The sequence below is a fragment of the Branchiostoma floridae genome, chromosome 12, assembly GCF_000003815.2.
Source record: "Branchiostoma floridae strain S238N-H82 chromosome 12, Bfl_VNyyK, whole genome shotgun sequence".
Taxonomy (NCBI): Eukaryota; Metazoa; Chordata; class Leptocardii; order Amphioxiformes; family Branchiostomatidae; genus Branchiostoma; species Branchiostoma floridae.
The window spans coordinates 4,845,284-4,861,446 of NC_049990.1; the positions used below are offsets into that span (position 1 = coordinate 4,845,284).

General features: G+C 41.8%; 1 protein-coding gene across 1 annotated transcript; it reads right to left on the reverse strand.

The window, feature by feature from the left end:
• Positions 1-256: 256 nt before the first annotated feature.
• LOC118428052 (sushi, von Willebrand factor type A, EGF and pentraxin domain-containing protein 1-like) lies at positions 257-12,429 on the reverse strand. Its single transcript, XM_035838014.1, has 21 exons — positions 12,189-12,429; positions 11,853-11,938; positions 10,928-11,104; positions 10,433-10,489; positions 9,265-9,447; positions 8,700-8,759; positions 8,162-8,250; positions 7,340-7,478; positions 6,915-6,938; positions 6,641-6,732; positions 5,984-6,122; positions 5,829-5,852; positions 5,419-5,510; positions 3,333-3,471; positions 3,164-3,187; positions 2,806-2,903; positions 2,223-2,361; positions 1,781-1,801; positions 915-1,133; positions 527-553; positions 257-357 (listed from the first exon to the last, which is right to left on the reverse strand). Exons 2-21 carry the CDS (start codon positions 11,905-11,907, stop codon positions 257-259), a joined length of 1,899 nt encoding a protein of 632 aa, XP_035693907.1. The 5' UTR covers positions 11,908-11,938; positions 12,189-12,429.
• Between the last annotated feature and the right edge of the window lie 3,734 nt (positions 12,430-16,163).

Consider the following 16,163-nt stretch of genomic DNA (forward strand, 5'->3'; position numbering starts at 1 on the left):
TTTTTTCACCAAGTAACATTGTCTCAATCGTCTCAAATTCAACTGACCCTGCCAAAGTCAAATCTACCGAAAATGATTGATATTCCCATGCACAATGTTGGTAAATTTGCCGACAAAGACTTGATCTAATGTTCAAGGCAAGCGTGCCTTCCGCTACTGCCCAAATGAAACTATCGTGAACTCCAACCCCTTGCAAACTAAGATTCTAAACCCGACGCAAAGTGAAAACATAACCTTCTAACAAAGGCAATGAGCATTATTTCCTCACCTGCATGTGTCCATGCATGGGTGTGATGGGGAAGGCGCACACCTTGTCTGGCACCACCAGTGGAGGAGCAGTGATCACCTCGTCTCCACCTTAAATACAAAAAAAAAACACTTCTGTAAATTTCACTTAGAGTGGAATCAGACGGTTAGTATCTTCCTTCTGTGGTTCTTACATCTGAGCTTTATGATTTTTTGTTATGACATCAACAATATTCATATATCTTAAGACATGTTTTAAGATTGCAAAAGACTGACTCACCTCCGAATGCTTGATTGGCGTCTGCATCTGGAAGACGTAGGAAAAAAAGACAGTAAGCACTTGAAACTTATTTGTTTCGATTCTAGAGCATACAGACGATTTCTGGAGGACAGCATGGCGAACAAAAAGCAAACACAGACAGACACACACACACACACAAACACACCGAAACCTATACCTCTATTTTTCATGGAGGTAACAAGCACATTTTTACGAACCGACGCAGTTGACGGCTGGTCCCCAGGTCCCGTCCTCCGGCACGTGATGGTGTTGGAGGGGGAGGTGACGTAACCCGTGTCACACTCTATGACGAGGCTCACACACAGACAGACACACCAATAACTATACCTCCATTTTTAATGCAGGTAACAAACACATTTTTACGAACCGACGCAGCTGACGGCTGGTCCCCAAGTCCCGTCCTCATGGCACGTGATGGTGTTGGAGGGGGAGGCTACGTAACCGGTGTCACACTCTATGACGAGACTCTCTCCCACGGCGGAGACTGCGGGCGGGTTCAGCAGGAGGAAGTAACCGTACAGCGGCGGGGCCGGCAGCTCGCAGGTCGTCTGATGCTCCGGAACGAAGATCACCTCTTCTTGTCCACCTTTTTTGAGGAGGAAGAGGAAGAGGAAGAAGATGTTATTTCACCTCTATTGCCAAATGGTCTGAAAATGCACAAACCAAGGCTGAAACAGTCGTACCTATTGAACTTAGTTTAGTTTTTCAACACATGGAATCTAACTTACATAGAAAACGCAAGGGCAAGCCTGTTTAAGCCCCTTTAACCACCCAATAACAATAGGTAAGACTGTTTCAGCCCTGTTCTGTGCATTTTCCATTCTGTGTTGGTAGTATTTCGAGAGCAACACTGGATGGAAAGTGCAAATGAGAAAAAACTTTTATTAAAATATGGTCATATACAGTAGAAGCCAGTTAATTACTCAACGATTCTGTTAATTGCACGGGATCCCAAAATCCCCAACCGGTGCGGTCCAGCTGGATAACATGAAGTTCGCATTATTGCAACACTCGGATAGTTGCACGAAATACGCCGTGTGCGCAATTAAACGGCTTCTACTGTACAAGTATTTTTGAAAGCTTGAGCCGATTACCGATGTCGCTCGTGAGAGGTTAGTCGGTCATTATTCCCAACGACGGCATCGTTCATAGAAACGGTTAATAGTTCTTAACATTGCGTTGCATAATTAAAAAATGTTTTAAAAAGTTTGAAATGTAGTGACAGTTTCTTACCTGCGAAGGCTTGATCAGACGCTGAAATTAAAAAAAAAGAAGAAGTTTGGTTACTTGGGAAATCAAAACAATGGGGGTTCCACGCTAAAGAAATGCCGCAAAAACCTTGTATAAGATACTATGCATAAACTAAACCTTCACCACCCAACACTAAAATAGATTGGACTTAATTTAGTATTGGTTAGTTAAAGTTTAGTTTATCCATTATAATGCCATTTACCAACACAGATGAACTTTCATGCTAAAATGTCAGGCATACATTTATTAAGGTTAGACATCAACTTGAAGGTAAACAATATAATTCAATCGCCACAGGCTTTTGACGCTGAAGAGTGATGGATGTCACTCAAAGGGTCCTCCAAAAGTAAATCTCCGTTATTCTAATACCGTTGCAGAGATCGAATTGCATCTTTAAAAACAAAGTATAAGATATCAACCATACCGGTACACCGTGGGTACAGATCGGACCATGACCCTGTGACCAGCCCCTTGTCTTGACAGTGGATGGTGCCTGCACCGGTCAGAGTAAACCCGGTGTCGCACCAGAAGGTTGCCGATGCTCCGATGTTAGTGCCGGTAACCTGAAGACAATCACCGAGAGTATGTGAAAATATGTGAATATATATATATGTCAATATAATGGTCTTTGAAATACAAGCTATGTTCCTTATAAGGTCTGTAAGTCTGTAAGAACATGTCAGGACTCGTAAAGCGTAATAAGAAGGGCTGACTCTTCTTGTTAGCATTTGAGCAATCGGGAGGGCCCCATGACTTTTCTGCATGAAAATGTAATGTGTACTTGTTGCGCTACAGTACCGGTAACCTGGAGACAATCACCGCCAATATGTATTGAATCTATATGTTACACACTTTGAATGATAAGTTAGGTCGCGGTCCTGTAGACCAACTTCTCTTTCCAGCACTTTCTTGAGTGCAGGTTTGTTCGTCCCCTTCTTCTTTTCTCGTCAGGTGAATACCGGTATCATTAATGGAGATCGAAATAAACCAAACCAAACGAAACTTACCGACATGTGCCCGTGTGCCGGCACGATGGGGAAGGCGCACACCTTGTTGGGGGGAAGAGTCTGCAGGGCGGGGAAAAAGATCACCTCGTCCTCCGCACCTGGGAGAACCAAAGGAAACAAGTGTGAAACTTTAACAAATAGCCACGGCAATGTAAGAGTTTTTCTATGGCAGGGCAACTCATTAGGTATTACATTTAGCGTCGGCAAAACATCACTTCTGTACTGTTGACACTTTGTTGGATTTGATGGATTATTTTTGTTTGTTCGTTCATTTTTCCATCTATCCATCCATCCATTCACTCACTCACTCACTCACTGACTCACTCACTTTGTAATGGAGAAAAATATTGTATCTTACCCCCAAATGCCTGGTTGGCAGATTCTGCAACAGAGAAAACATCAACAATATTTCAATTAAGAAAATAGTCAAAATTTCACCAAATAAAATGATGAAGCAAATCGCAAAGAAAGTGAATGCATTGATAAAAGAGATGATGGCCCAAAAAAAGGGGGATTAAAAGGCATACCGGTACAGCGTGGGTACAGATCAGACCAGGAACCCGTGACCAGCCCCTTGTCTTCACAGTGGATGGTGCCTGCACCGGTCAGAGTGAAGCCCGGATCACAGCTAAATGTAGCCGTGGCGCCGATGTTAGTGCCGGTGACCTGGAGAAAATAAGCACCTTTTGTCAGCAGTGATTTCAAGCCTCAACCCTACACAACACAATTCCCTTCCCTTCTAAAGACAAGTCTGGTACGCCAAATGTACTGCAATGTATGATTCCAAAGTCAGTAGTCGTTTCAAAGACATCAACATTTTTTTTTTGTATCAGAGAAAATAATCACATTTTGTTAGCATTGATTTCCAACCTCAACCCAACGCACTACAATTCTTCCTTGTAAAAGAAAAGTCACTACATCAAACGAACTGCAATGCATTGTCTAACAACCCTTTCAAAGGCATCAACATTTTCTATCATACAATAGTCCACTACTCAAGATATTTTTAATTCATAATCATTGAAATTCCACTTTCTACCCCGTACTTCTTGTAACAGAGGAACGAAATTTCTACCCTGAATGCCAGCTTCCGTAGTGTGTAACGACGTGGTAAGCAAGCGAAAGGGTTGAGCCAGCGGGAACTACGGAGGCTGACACCCAGGCTACGAAATTTCGTCCACGTCAAATGCATCGATATTTTCTTGGTATCGGACAATAGTCCACTACTTCAGACATTTTCATAATCATTGAAATTCCTGTACTTCTTGTAACCTGAGTGCCAGCCTCCGTAGTAACTAACCGCGTGGTTAGCAAGCGAATGAGCCAACCGTGACTTCAGAGGATAGAACTCATGCTACGGAATGTTATCCACAAAGAAAAAAAATATGAAACCGACATGAGTTAATTGACGACAAGCAAAGGTTCTCACCGTCATGTGACCATGTGCTGGAGTGATGGGAAAGGCGCAGACCTTGTTGGGAGGAGTTTGAAGTGTGAAAGACACCACCTCGTCGTTTCCTCCTGTTGGAAAAACAACATCCGTAATACTTAATGACATTGGACTAGCTTTATGAAGCTAGTGGGAGTCGGATACTAGTAACTCTAACAATTAGATTCATTTGCAGCGAAATGACCCATTGTTTTGAGTATCGCCAATTCACAATGGATCCTCTGGACCTGAGACAGACCTGTACTTGAAATTTCTGTACCAGTACCCACCCCTATTATTGGCACAATGCACAACGTACTTTCAATGTGCACATCACATAGGTCTGGGTTACTTAGGGTTTCAGGATAGGTTTTGTTGAATAACAGTGTAACAGTTCGATGCTGTAACAAAGTTTTACTCACCGCCAAATGCTTGGTTGGCAGATTCTGAAATAAGACGAAATAAGGCAGTATGAAGACAGATGTTGGTACAAGCTTTAACGTAGTTAACAGTCATCCCAATATATTTGGAAACTGACAAAGAGAGGCATTAAGAAATAAGATACAATCTTACCAGTGCATCTAGGATACAGATCGGACCATGAACCAGTTGCTAGCCCCTTGTCTTCACAGTGAATGGTGCCTGCACCGGTCAGTGTAAACCCGGGGTCACACCTGAAGGTAGCCGTGGCACCAATGTTGGTACCGGTAACCTGGAGAAATTCCCTTTTGTCAATGATGTACAGTCAAACATACCCATGACCAAGAATGCCACTCATGGGACCGATAAAATCTGGTCTATGTGGACAGGTGGTGTTTGAGCTACTGTAAAATTGTCTGAGGGATCAACAAAAAGTGGTCACATTGTTGTACAGGGGGTCCTAATATAGAGGTTGCCACAAGTACGGGTTTGACTGTTTATCAATGGACAGGTGGGCCTTATGTACATGTAGAGGTGGCAAGTCAGGTGTAATATAACCAGCTGTTGCCGTGCCGCGTGCCTGCGAAGCTGGTGTGTTACGCCAAAGGGTGGTTATACCGGCTATATAGATACAGATACAGAACTAGTACAGGTTTTATTGTACGGGAACGTCTGGAACACATACAAATCATTTTGAACTTTATAAGAAACCTTTGCACAAAGGATAAAATAATAAGAAGTTGGGAAGTGTCTGTATCCCTTACCGTCATGTGTCCATGTGCAGGGGTGATGGGGAACGCGCAGACCTTGTTGGGAGGAGTTTGGAGTGTGAAGGACACCACCTCGTCGTTCGCCCCTGTTGGAAAGACATACGTATACTTAATGACACTGGACTAGCTTTAAAACACCAGAGGGAGTCAGATACCCCATCAATCAGATTACTTTGTATCTTAGTATCGCCAATTCACAAGTTTTCGCAGACAAACAGAACAGGTCCAGGTCCGGAAATGAACCTAATAATCGGGACATGTCCGTACATGGACCTGAATTGTCCGTACCAGTACCCACCTTTACTCTAGACACATACGATAGACTATTACTTTCAATGCACAAATCACAAAGGTCTGGGTTACTTTTGTTGGACAACAGTGTAACAGTTCGATACTGTACTCACCGCCAAAGGCTTGGTTAGCAGATTCTGAAATTTGAAGAAATAAGCTAATATGAAAAAATCTACTTGTTGATACATGTTTTGACATAGTTCACAGTCATACTCAAATCTTTGAAATCTGGCAAAGAGAAGCATTAAGAGATAAGATACAATCTTACCAGTGCATCTAGGATACAGATCTGACCATGACCCAGTCGCTAGCCCCTTGTCTTCACAGTGGATGGTGCCTGCACCGGTCAGTGTAAACCCGGGGTCGCACCTGAAAGTGGCCGTGGCACCAATGTTGGTACCGGTAACCTGGAGAAAGTAATTCCCTTTCGTCAATGATGTAGAGTCAAAACTGCACACTAAGACCACACAGGGAACCGATATAACCTGGTGTACGTGGATAGTTGGTCACTATGGACACTTGTGCTACTGTACAGTTATCTAGATGGATCAACAAAAACAAGGTCACACTGACGAGGAGGTTCTTATTTAGAGGTTTCCCTGTATATCAATGGCCAGGTGATCCTTATGTAGAGGTGACCACTAGTACAGGTTTGACTGTATACCAATGGCAGGTGGTCCTTATGTATAGAGGTGGTCACTTGTACAGGTTTGACTATACTCGATTTTAAGTCTGAAACGTATACAAAATCACCGTGTATTTTATATCCAATTGTTGCATAAAGGATAAAACAATAAGGAGTTGGGGTGTGTGTCTGTATCTCTTACAAATCACCCTGACTCCAGGGTGAATAGTGACATATCAGTCACTAATGGAGATCCATATCAAACTAAACCAAACCAAAACAAACCAAACCAAACCTTACCGTCATGTGCCCATGTGCAGGGGTGATGGGGAACGCGCAGACCTTGTTGGGAGGAGTTTGGAGTGTGAAAGACACCACCTCGTCATTCGCTCCTATCGGAAAGATATTAATTTGATTTGATTTGATTTATTCGGCTGTTTACAGAGAAATACAGCCAGGGCTACTAAACTTGCCGGAGGTTATTATCAAGGGCTAGCACTGGTAACAATACAACATATAATATAACTTTCATCCATTACTTTACAACGGAGGAGGGCTACATTGTTTTACTTACCGGCAAATCCTTGGTCAGCAGATTCTGAAATATGAAAAAAAATGCATTAAGAAAGATACATCAGGTTGGCCAAGAAGGTTACATTAATATGATTCCGGAGCCGTTTGTGCGTTTGCGCGTGAGTGTGCATGTGTGTATGTGTGTGCGTCACTGTAGCATACATGTAACTATGAAAAGCTGTTGGAGGATCCGTATGAAATTTGGCACTAGTATGACGGTAGGAGTTGACAACACAAGGGAATTAGGATCTCCTGGCGGCTTTCCAAGCTACTGCACTTGAGTTTAAAGTAGATTTTAACATGCCAATACGCCTTGGCTATAACAACACAAAGAAAACGTTCAAACTAGGACCTCTTAGCGGCTTTCCATGCTACTGCACTAGAATATTATAATTCAGAAGATGAAGAAAGTAGCTTTAAACATACCAACGCATCGTGGGTACAGATCGGACCATGACCCAGTGGATTGTCCCTTGTCTTCACAGTGGATGGTGCCTGCACCGGTCAGAGTAAACCCGGTGTCGCACCAGAAGGTTGCCGTGGCGCCGATGTTCATGCCGCTAACCTGGGTTAGAACAAGGGTGTTTTTGTAAAACTTCTGATGACCAGAATATGCTAAGCGGGTTGATATGTTATTACCAATTTGATATAGCTCGCTATTACTATGCTATTTACCTTTATACATCGTTTAAGTACGTTAATGCTAGTATCGTAGACTCATCATCATCATCATCATTCTCGCCGCATATCAGTCTTCGCTGAGGCGGGCCGCCAAACTCTTCTGTCCGCCGCTGCTCCCTGCACCCATCTCTGCCAGATCTCACTCTACTGTTCTTTTCCCCTGTGCCTAGGCCTGTCGGGGGTGTAGCCGGGTTCTGAAGCCACAATTTGTTCCAATGGACTCCAGGACAACGTGAGGGTACCTTTCGTTTTATTTCACACGTCTGTTTGTCACCGGGTCTCGGGTTGATTCTAACTCCGAGTTTTAAAAATTCCGGTGCCCGGCCGTTCCCAAACGTAGCCCAGTAGCCGCAGAATATCCCACGGGGCCACGTAGGAGTCATGCCCGAAAGTGGAAATACAACTCATAAACTACCCGGCCAGGCCACTTTTTCCAATGAACTGTGACTGCAGCATAGGCGACTTTTTCCAATTGTAACTGCAGCATAAGTCAAGCTACTACACTGGTTGTCGTTGACCAATTGAAGATAGGTGAACATGAATGCGAAAGAAGTTTAATTTTCTCACCTGCATGTGGCCGTGTACAGGTGTGATGGGGAAGGCGCACACCTTGTCAGGTAAAACCAGAGGGGGAGGGGCAACCACCTCATCCTTACCTGTGAAGTACATAGAGATCTTCGATTTCATAAACCAAAACAAAACGGAGAACGAAACCCCAGGAAAACTTGCGGGCATTCGACTGAAGACTATTCATTGGCCATTTTCAAAGTTTTTTTTAATCCAAAGGCCACTTAAAGGTGTGACACGAAGTCCACTCCAGTTACTTGTTACATTGTAACTTTGACAGCAGAACTTCTCCATGTGCCAGAATCACCATGATTGAAACCAGCTCAACTGCTCACTTGGAATTAGATCTATTGAATTTGCTACTTGCAGGTGGATTGAAGTGAAAGAGAAATATGTTTAGTAGTTACATGTATCTTACCACAGTCTTTACCTTACAATATCTAGTTCTTCCCATAAAATTGTTTGATAGTTAGTAGACCTTTATTTATAATGTGTTAGAGTTTTAATGACTTATACATAAATTGGATCTGGGTATAACCTTCTTCAAATGCAAAGGCCATATCCATCATGACTGGTCCAGCCATGAGAGCGTCTGCATCTGAAACCGCAAAACAGTATTATAGCAGTGTTACTTATGATTCAGCACTATGGACGGAGCCTGCAAATAAGCATTGTGTTTACTGCCAAACAGTGCCCAGTTTTTTTCTTACGTTTTTTTAAGTTCCTGTGAAGGAAATGGTTGAATAATCATTGTAGAAGCTAAGTTACATACGGCGGATGAAAATGACAATGTTAAATACAGCCAGACATTGAGAACGTACGAAAAAGCAAATAATGAGAGGAGTATTAACACATCAACTTCATAGCAACCAACCATCACATTAATGTTAATTGATTTTGAAGCCATGTAGATAAACGAATAAATGAATGAGTGAGTGAGTGAGTGAGTGAACTAATCAATGCATTAATGAGAAATAAGAAATAAGAAAATGTGAATGAATGGATGGATGGGTGGGTGGATGATTAAGTTCATATGTGAATGAATGGTTGGATGAATGAATGAACGAATGAATGAATGAATGAACGAGTCTGTTCTGACGGACCAAAACAGCTGACAGTCGGCCCCCACGTCCCGTCTGCCTGGCAGCTGATGACGTTGGAGGGTACGGCGAGGAACCCGGTATTGCACTCCACCGCCAGCGTGTCCCCCAGCGCGTACACATCTCCCGGACTCACGCCCACAAGGTACCCCATGATGGGCGGGGGCGGCAGGTCACAGGTCCCGACTGGTGAGGTGGGGAAGGAGAGAAATTGTAGAGGAGGGGATGGGGGGGGGGGGGTGGAAGGATAAAGTTGTTGAGTATGAACACCTGAAATTTGCTTTGTTTTAAAGAGCTTCGTGTACCACATCGTATGCAGTAAAGTTTTACTTCAGAGACTCAGGAAAGGCACTGTATATCATAAGATTAAAATGTAGCGCTATCTGATATCTTGGAAGTTTTGTTCTTATTTTACCCTCCTTGAAAGCAGAAATATTATGATTACTTCATCTTAAAGTTGTTAAGTATGTAATCATGGAATTTTCTTTGTCTTACAGAGCGTCGTGCTTTGTACGATTGTACGTTGATTAATGTAAGCCACCTTAAATTATGAGATTAAAACCTTAGCATTATCATATAGCTTGGAATTCATTGAATATTTTACCCTGATTGCGAGCAGACATATTCTGATTGATCCATCTTAAACACCTCTTGCTTATGCTACAGCTAAAATTACTAGTAGAACAACATTCATTGATCTGGAAAGAACCGACGTAAAACATAAAAGACGAAGACGAACCGGGCGTCACAAACCGAACTTTACAACAACGTGAATATGGAGGGAATCAAACATATAACGTTAGTTAATGGTGACATCTGCACAATAGGGGTGCACCAAATTGGAACAAAAAGACTGTACAACATAGCAAAATCATATTGCGATTAGAACAAAGGGAAAAATCAAACATATGACATAACATTTTCACGGTTGGGGGAACTGGAACAAGAAGACTGCACAACGTAATGTGCAACTGCTTAAAGCTGCACATCTGGTACAAGGGTAAGACAAAACAAACGTGAAGCGGTTAGTAGTGCACAAATTGGGTAACGTTACTTTTATACCAAAAAAATATTTGATCTGGGGGTTGTACGGACAGGGTACTAACTGGGGTAAAGAACGCCGGAACGGAAGGAAAGACATCACATTATTAGAAAAAATATTTTTCCTCACGTCGGTCAAAGTTAAAGACGACAGTTTCATCCTCCCCGTAGCAGGCCTGGCCCTCCTCTGGAAGAAAGAAGCAGCACCGAACATGGATATATTAGATGTATTCTACATGTAGTGTTATAAGTCAGTGGTGGTAAATTCTACATTTTCTGCAACTGTTGTATGGATGCCTACCATGGGTGGGTATATAGCAAATTGCTACTTCGTTCACCTTTCTTCATCCAACCTTACACGGTGAATCCAATGGATAACGCAACAGAATATAAATGTATGGCACTTGTTGGACTATAGAGGCAGGGGTCTTTAAAATCTAGGTTAGGCCACGGCCGAGCGCTTAACATCCGCCACCTGTTAAAAGCCAGGGGCAGTTGAAGCAAGTTGGTATGGCTATATATGGTCGCGTTACGTTTTAGTTTGAGGGGCTATGGGTAAACTGTGCGTGCGACAGGACTTAAACTTTTGGTAAAAAGATGTCAGGAAAAGTAAACCGTAGCACACCAACGCAAGACACGGATGTCCAGGTCCCGTCCGCTCTACACGTCATGATGTCAGAGGGTGAAGGCACGAAACCGGTGTCGCATTCGATCCGCAGGGTCTGGTCTGTGGAAGAGCGCATGCGCGGGTTCGCATCGAAAAAGAATCCCATCCTCGGCGGGCGCGGGAGCATGCACTCTCCTGGTCATGGGGGAAAGAATGTGTCCGCACATCAGAAAAATCCCCCCTTGCAAACCTGAATAAAAAGGTTGATTCAACTCTATCAACCAGTTACATAAGATGGTATCTCACTGCACTTGCAGCACCGATGCGGCACTGCGGGGTTCGAAAGCTACTCAACGAATTTCAGAGATAAAGAACGAATTTTTTTATCATCAGAAAAAAATATCCCCCACAAACCTCGTACATTCTCATGGCCATGGGAATTGTAGCCTCCATAGCAGGCTCTCTGGGCCCTTTTCTTGTTTCGGGGGGCTCATATTACACTTTTGCTGGCCGTTTCTTTTTGTACCGGGTCGCTTGTGCCGCTGGCTAGTAAAAGGGTGGCACAAGCGACCCAGTACAAAAAGAAACGGCCAGAGAAGCAGTGGAAAGAAATGTACCTGCACATAAGAAAAAACTATCTCACAAACCGTACCATTTTATCAGCTCCAAGCTAAGAATTGGGCTTGTTTTTGTGCACCTTTTTGCATGCAGCACTGTGGCACTAGCACTCTGGCATATCTTATGTCTATCGTCCCTTCTGAAAAAGTTTAAGCGCTGCAAAAGTGCAAAAGTTGAGTACAGTAAAGACTAGCTTGAAGATTCCATTTTCTTCGCCCTTGTCTGCTTCTGATCTAACTGAAGTGGACTCGAATGGCCCTTGCTTTTTTTTAATTGAATGGATTTGTTCGTTTGTTCGATGTAATAAAAAGTGAATTGTACCTACCGCTTACAAGTGGCCCTATCGCGGCCAACAACGCACAAGTTAGCAACAGCGTCATCTTTCTGTCTTTCTCAGCTAGTGGCCCTCCTACAAACAAGCAGAGAAAGTAGAGAGGCGGTCATTAGTAAATAGAAGATCATTTTGGAATAGAGACCATTGACTACCAGAAAGAGTTCAGTGTTCCGACTTTTGCGAAACCTAGCTAGAGCGATCTCTTACGTGGCGATGGCCATACAATGTCACAGGGCAGACGGTGCTCTATACAAGGCTTTTTAGAATAGTGCGAACCGTAAAAAAAAGGGAAAAGTTTTGAAGGAACTCTTTTACACATACCTTTGTTTCTTCAGTACTTGGATCTGCAGTCGAAATAGAAATCTCCAAAACTCTGCTCAGTCGTTGAGTTGTCAAGTCGAAGTGAGGACGCCAAATGTTGCGTGGCTCACCTTTATATAAGAAGCCCTAAGGTACTAATAACCACGCTAATTAGATCTTTTATTCCCTTCTAATAACGCCCCCGGAAAGATGTTTGATACTTTATCCCTGATTCTATTTTTCTTTCTCTCATTTCTCCAGCTCTAATTGGCTTAAAAGAGACACCGACAGAAAACGTTGAATGAAAGAACACATGACTATACTGTTGACTACCTGCCGAACGCACGTGTGTCATTCTCAGCATCTGTTTTCTCTTGAACATGAAAACCTCAGTAATTTATTTTTCCTCGCACACATCCACCCTTGTACGCTACAGTCTAACACCTATATGTAAGAGGTTAGCAAATAGACCCACACTACAGGTAGAAAGCTATCTTTGTTCTTACGGCCATGCCTTTGTTCGTACAGTGATATCTTGATGTTGTCATAAGTACTTGGCGCGTGAAACATATCTTGCAAAGCAATGGGTCAAATTGCTGATTGCTTTTTGCGATAAGGACATGTAGATATCGTCATTAACCATTAGACCTACATTTAGGTCACAAAAATGGTTATTGTCTTTCCATCATTTCGCAATTGTTGCCCGCCACTGGGAAGTTACATCTGTTACAAACGACTGCAGGCTTTTGCCAAGTTCCGCTCTTTATAACATTTCTTGGCTATCAGCAAAAAGTAACGTAAAAGGCTTATACCTAGATATTCTGATAAAGGTATATGTGTTACAATTATAGTCTGGTGGCAGAGACCGATAAGCGTACGTTGCCCCCTTTCTATTCTCCAAGCAGAGGTTGGGACGCGGAGATAGTAGAGGTCGAAATTTTTACCGGCTAAATCGCGACCACTTCTATCTCCGCGACCCAACCTCTACCTGGAGAATACCCCCTTTCCACTAAACGACGCTGCGCTCTCACTGCGACCCAAACGGGTGTGTGTAATCTTCCTTTTCATATTGGGTACTGGTATATACGAAAATGCAAAAGTGTGACTGAAAAGCCAACAAAACACACAAAGCGTAACATGCGTTTTTCGTTGAGCGGTTTGTCAAATTTTAGGACGCAGAAAAAAGGCTGCGAAAGCGCCATCCTAGTGGAAAGGGAGTATAACTCTTGGTTATTGGAAACAAAGACATGTATTAAGCCCGTTTGGGCTTAAAGGTGAAATAAAGGTGACTGTCCTCTCTTGCTTTGTACATATTTACTATATCCGCCTGATATTTGCCATATAATGCGACACATTGTTACTAGGATTTGATTAAATCAAATTTGTTTTGTTGTGGGTGTAATATGGCATCTGTCAACAATTATCAAGGCAACTGTAGTGCTGTTGTCCTCGTTTCTAATAGAAATTGCAGCTCCGAAACTCATATTAGACATATTCCTTTGATATATATTGCAAATTGGGGCGTATTGGTACTAGGATTTAATCAAATTGCTTCATTGTATGAATGAATGCTTCATTGTATGACATTGTGTTATATTAGTAAAACATAATGAAGTGCGTAGTTTTTAATTACACATTGTTGCCAAAGTGTCTAATGAGAATCACTAACAATATCTACAGTCGCAAAAGACCCATATTGAGCGTATTTCATTGATATGTGTTTTAAATGAGGCCAATTGTTACTGGACTTTGAAGAATCCAAATTTGTTCAATAGTGATATTGTGACATTAGTCGACAATAGTCATTGGCTAGGTTTGTGGCTGCATGTCAGTCCAGCCGACAGAATAAAATGAATTGAAACATATTGCCAATATATCAAAGGTTGGTACAAAATTGAAATTTCATAGTTGTGGTGTACAACACATTAGTTGTGAGGTTTTCATCTGTAAATGATGCTTGTTTTGAATATTATGACGTCAATATTGGCAATACGTCATGAGTCACTGTTTTGAAAATGATGCTGAAACCAGAGAAACAGGTGGTACAATTTCCAGTATCACTCGTCTTAATGACACTTCATCTATAGACGCCAAATTATCTTTCTGTTGATAAGGGCGTACTAATTGGTATAGAGAATGGAACAAATGACCTTCCTTATTGTCCTTTGGAATTTTTGGAGGTTCTATCTCGATAGGGAAATTCTGTTTTAATAACCACCATAAAGCAACAACCAATTGCGTTTTGTAGATGGTTAAAGAAGCAACAAAGTTTCCCATTTATGCAAATCAAACATTTGGTCTTCATCACTGTTTCGCTTGTAAATTTCAATCAATGTCTCCCCTTTGATACAACGCAGTCAATGTGGCATTTACCTGCCACAAATAGCCCTAAAAGATGTTGTCATTAGGATCAGAAAAGATTCATGGATATCAAAGAAAAATGATTGACCGTCAGTTACAAGTCTGACAATATGTGTCAAGCCTGTTAATATTGTCCATAGAACTACGTTAGTAAATCCAGGTGACGCCACTGTGAACTCTCATATCGTTGATAACTGTTGACCAATATCATACCCATAAGCAAACAAATCTGGAGTCATCGAAGCCTATCAATAATGGGCCCCATTGTGCAATACATATCAAAGGTAGAGGCGTAATATGAGCGTAAATATTGTCCATAACTCTAATTTGTAAACTTGGGTGACGACTTAAGCCTATTGTAAACTCTCACTCCCTCAATAACTGTTGACTAATATTACATCTGAAGTCATCAAAGCCTTGTATCTGTCAATAGAGGCCTCATTTTACAATACAGATCAAATGAAGGTGCTTAATACAAGTGTTTAGCCTGTAAATGTTGTTGGTAGTATGAGTTAGTAACCAGGCAACCTCCCCTTTGCAAATATTTACACCTTTATGAGTGTTGACTAATAACAAGGATCTTTACTGATATTAAATGCCACAGTTGACATGTACATTATCAAAGCTCTCATAGAAATTGGTCCTTATTAAGTGACATATGGCAATGACCTAGGTTTGATACGTTGCAAAAATTAAATTAAAGGGTTAATGACCCACCCCAAGGTGTTATGGTGTCATAAAGCCTGGTCCTTTGCAATAACCACCAAATAAAACCAACGAGTGAGCAAAGCGAATGAGGTGGTTTTATGCGGTGGTCATTCACCCTTTGTGTCACTTCTATGATGCTACAGCATCATAACCAATATGAAATGGGGCCTTCTGATTGGTCAGTGCTGTCTAGCTACATTGTGATACAGTGTATTAATTACAATCCCTAGTAACATCTCTTTAGATAAGCATTTTCTTGAGGGTTTAAAGACTGTGAAATTTGATTGGATAGAGTTTGACTACTGCTAACAAGGATAATCATAAAAACAGCAAAACTTTGAGTTCAAAGAAAAACTGACCAAAGAGTTTATTATGCTCAATTCACCCTTTAGATATTCTGCAACAAGAAAGGCTGTGCTGTTCAAACTGTTTGGACCAAAAATACACAGCTATAGTGCTACAGATTTCTGGAAGAAAATACATCCAACATACATCATTACATGTACAAGTACACACTGCAATGTACCTATCTGTTAAAAGATTTTGGTTAACTATTGACAATCAAATTCTCTATTTCACAATACTGTATTTGGCATGGGTAGAAGAAAACCTCTACCATATGTATCTTTCTTTTTTTGCTTCAAGCTGACCCATGTGAATTTTGTAAGGAGTGCCATATATTAGGTTTCCAACCACAACTGTTACACATCAAAAGTCCTTACTATGTTCTCAAAAGGCCATCTTCTAACAGACCCTGATCTTCTAGTAAGGCCACATAGATCTAAGTACGTGTGTCACCATGTTGTTGGAAGCAACTCAGAACTTTTTCAAGAACTACCTACCATTTATTGACTCATACTTGAACATTTTGGGAAAGTACAACTGGTGAGAGAGTGTGTGAGTGTTTACTCCTCTTCAAGTCATTAGGTCTTG

Bases quoted from the DNA above. Each gene is read 5' to 3' on its own strand.
- LOC118428052 (XM_035838014.1), bottom strand. From the start codon at position 11,907: ATGACGCTGTTGCTAACTTGTGCGTTGTTGGCCGCGATAGGGCCACTT. The intron at 10,490-10,927 runs GTGTGCTACGGT...TCTTTCTTCCAG, and splicing joins GACATCCGTGTCTTGCGTTG to AGGAGGGCCAGGCCTGCTAC. The intron at 554-914 runs GTTCGTAAAAAT...TACGTCTTCCAG, and splicing joins ACCAGCCGTCAGCTGCGTCG to ATGCAGACGCCAATCAAGCA.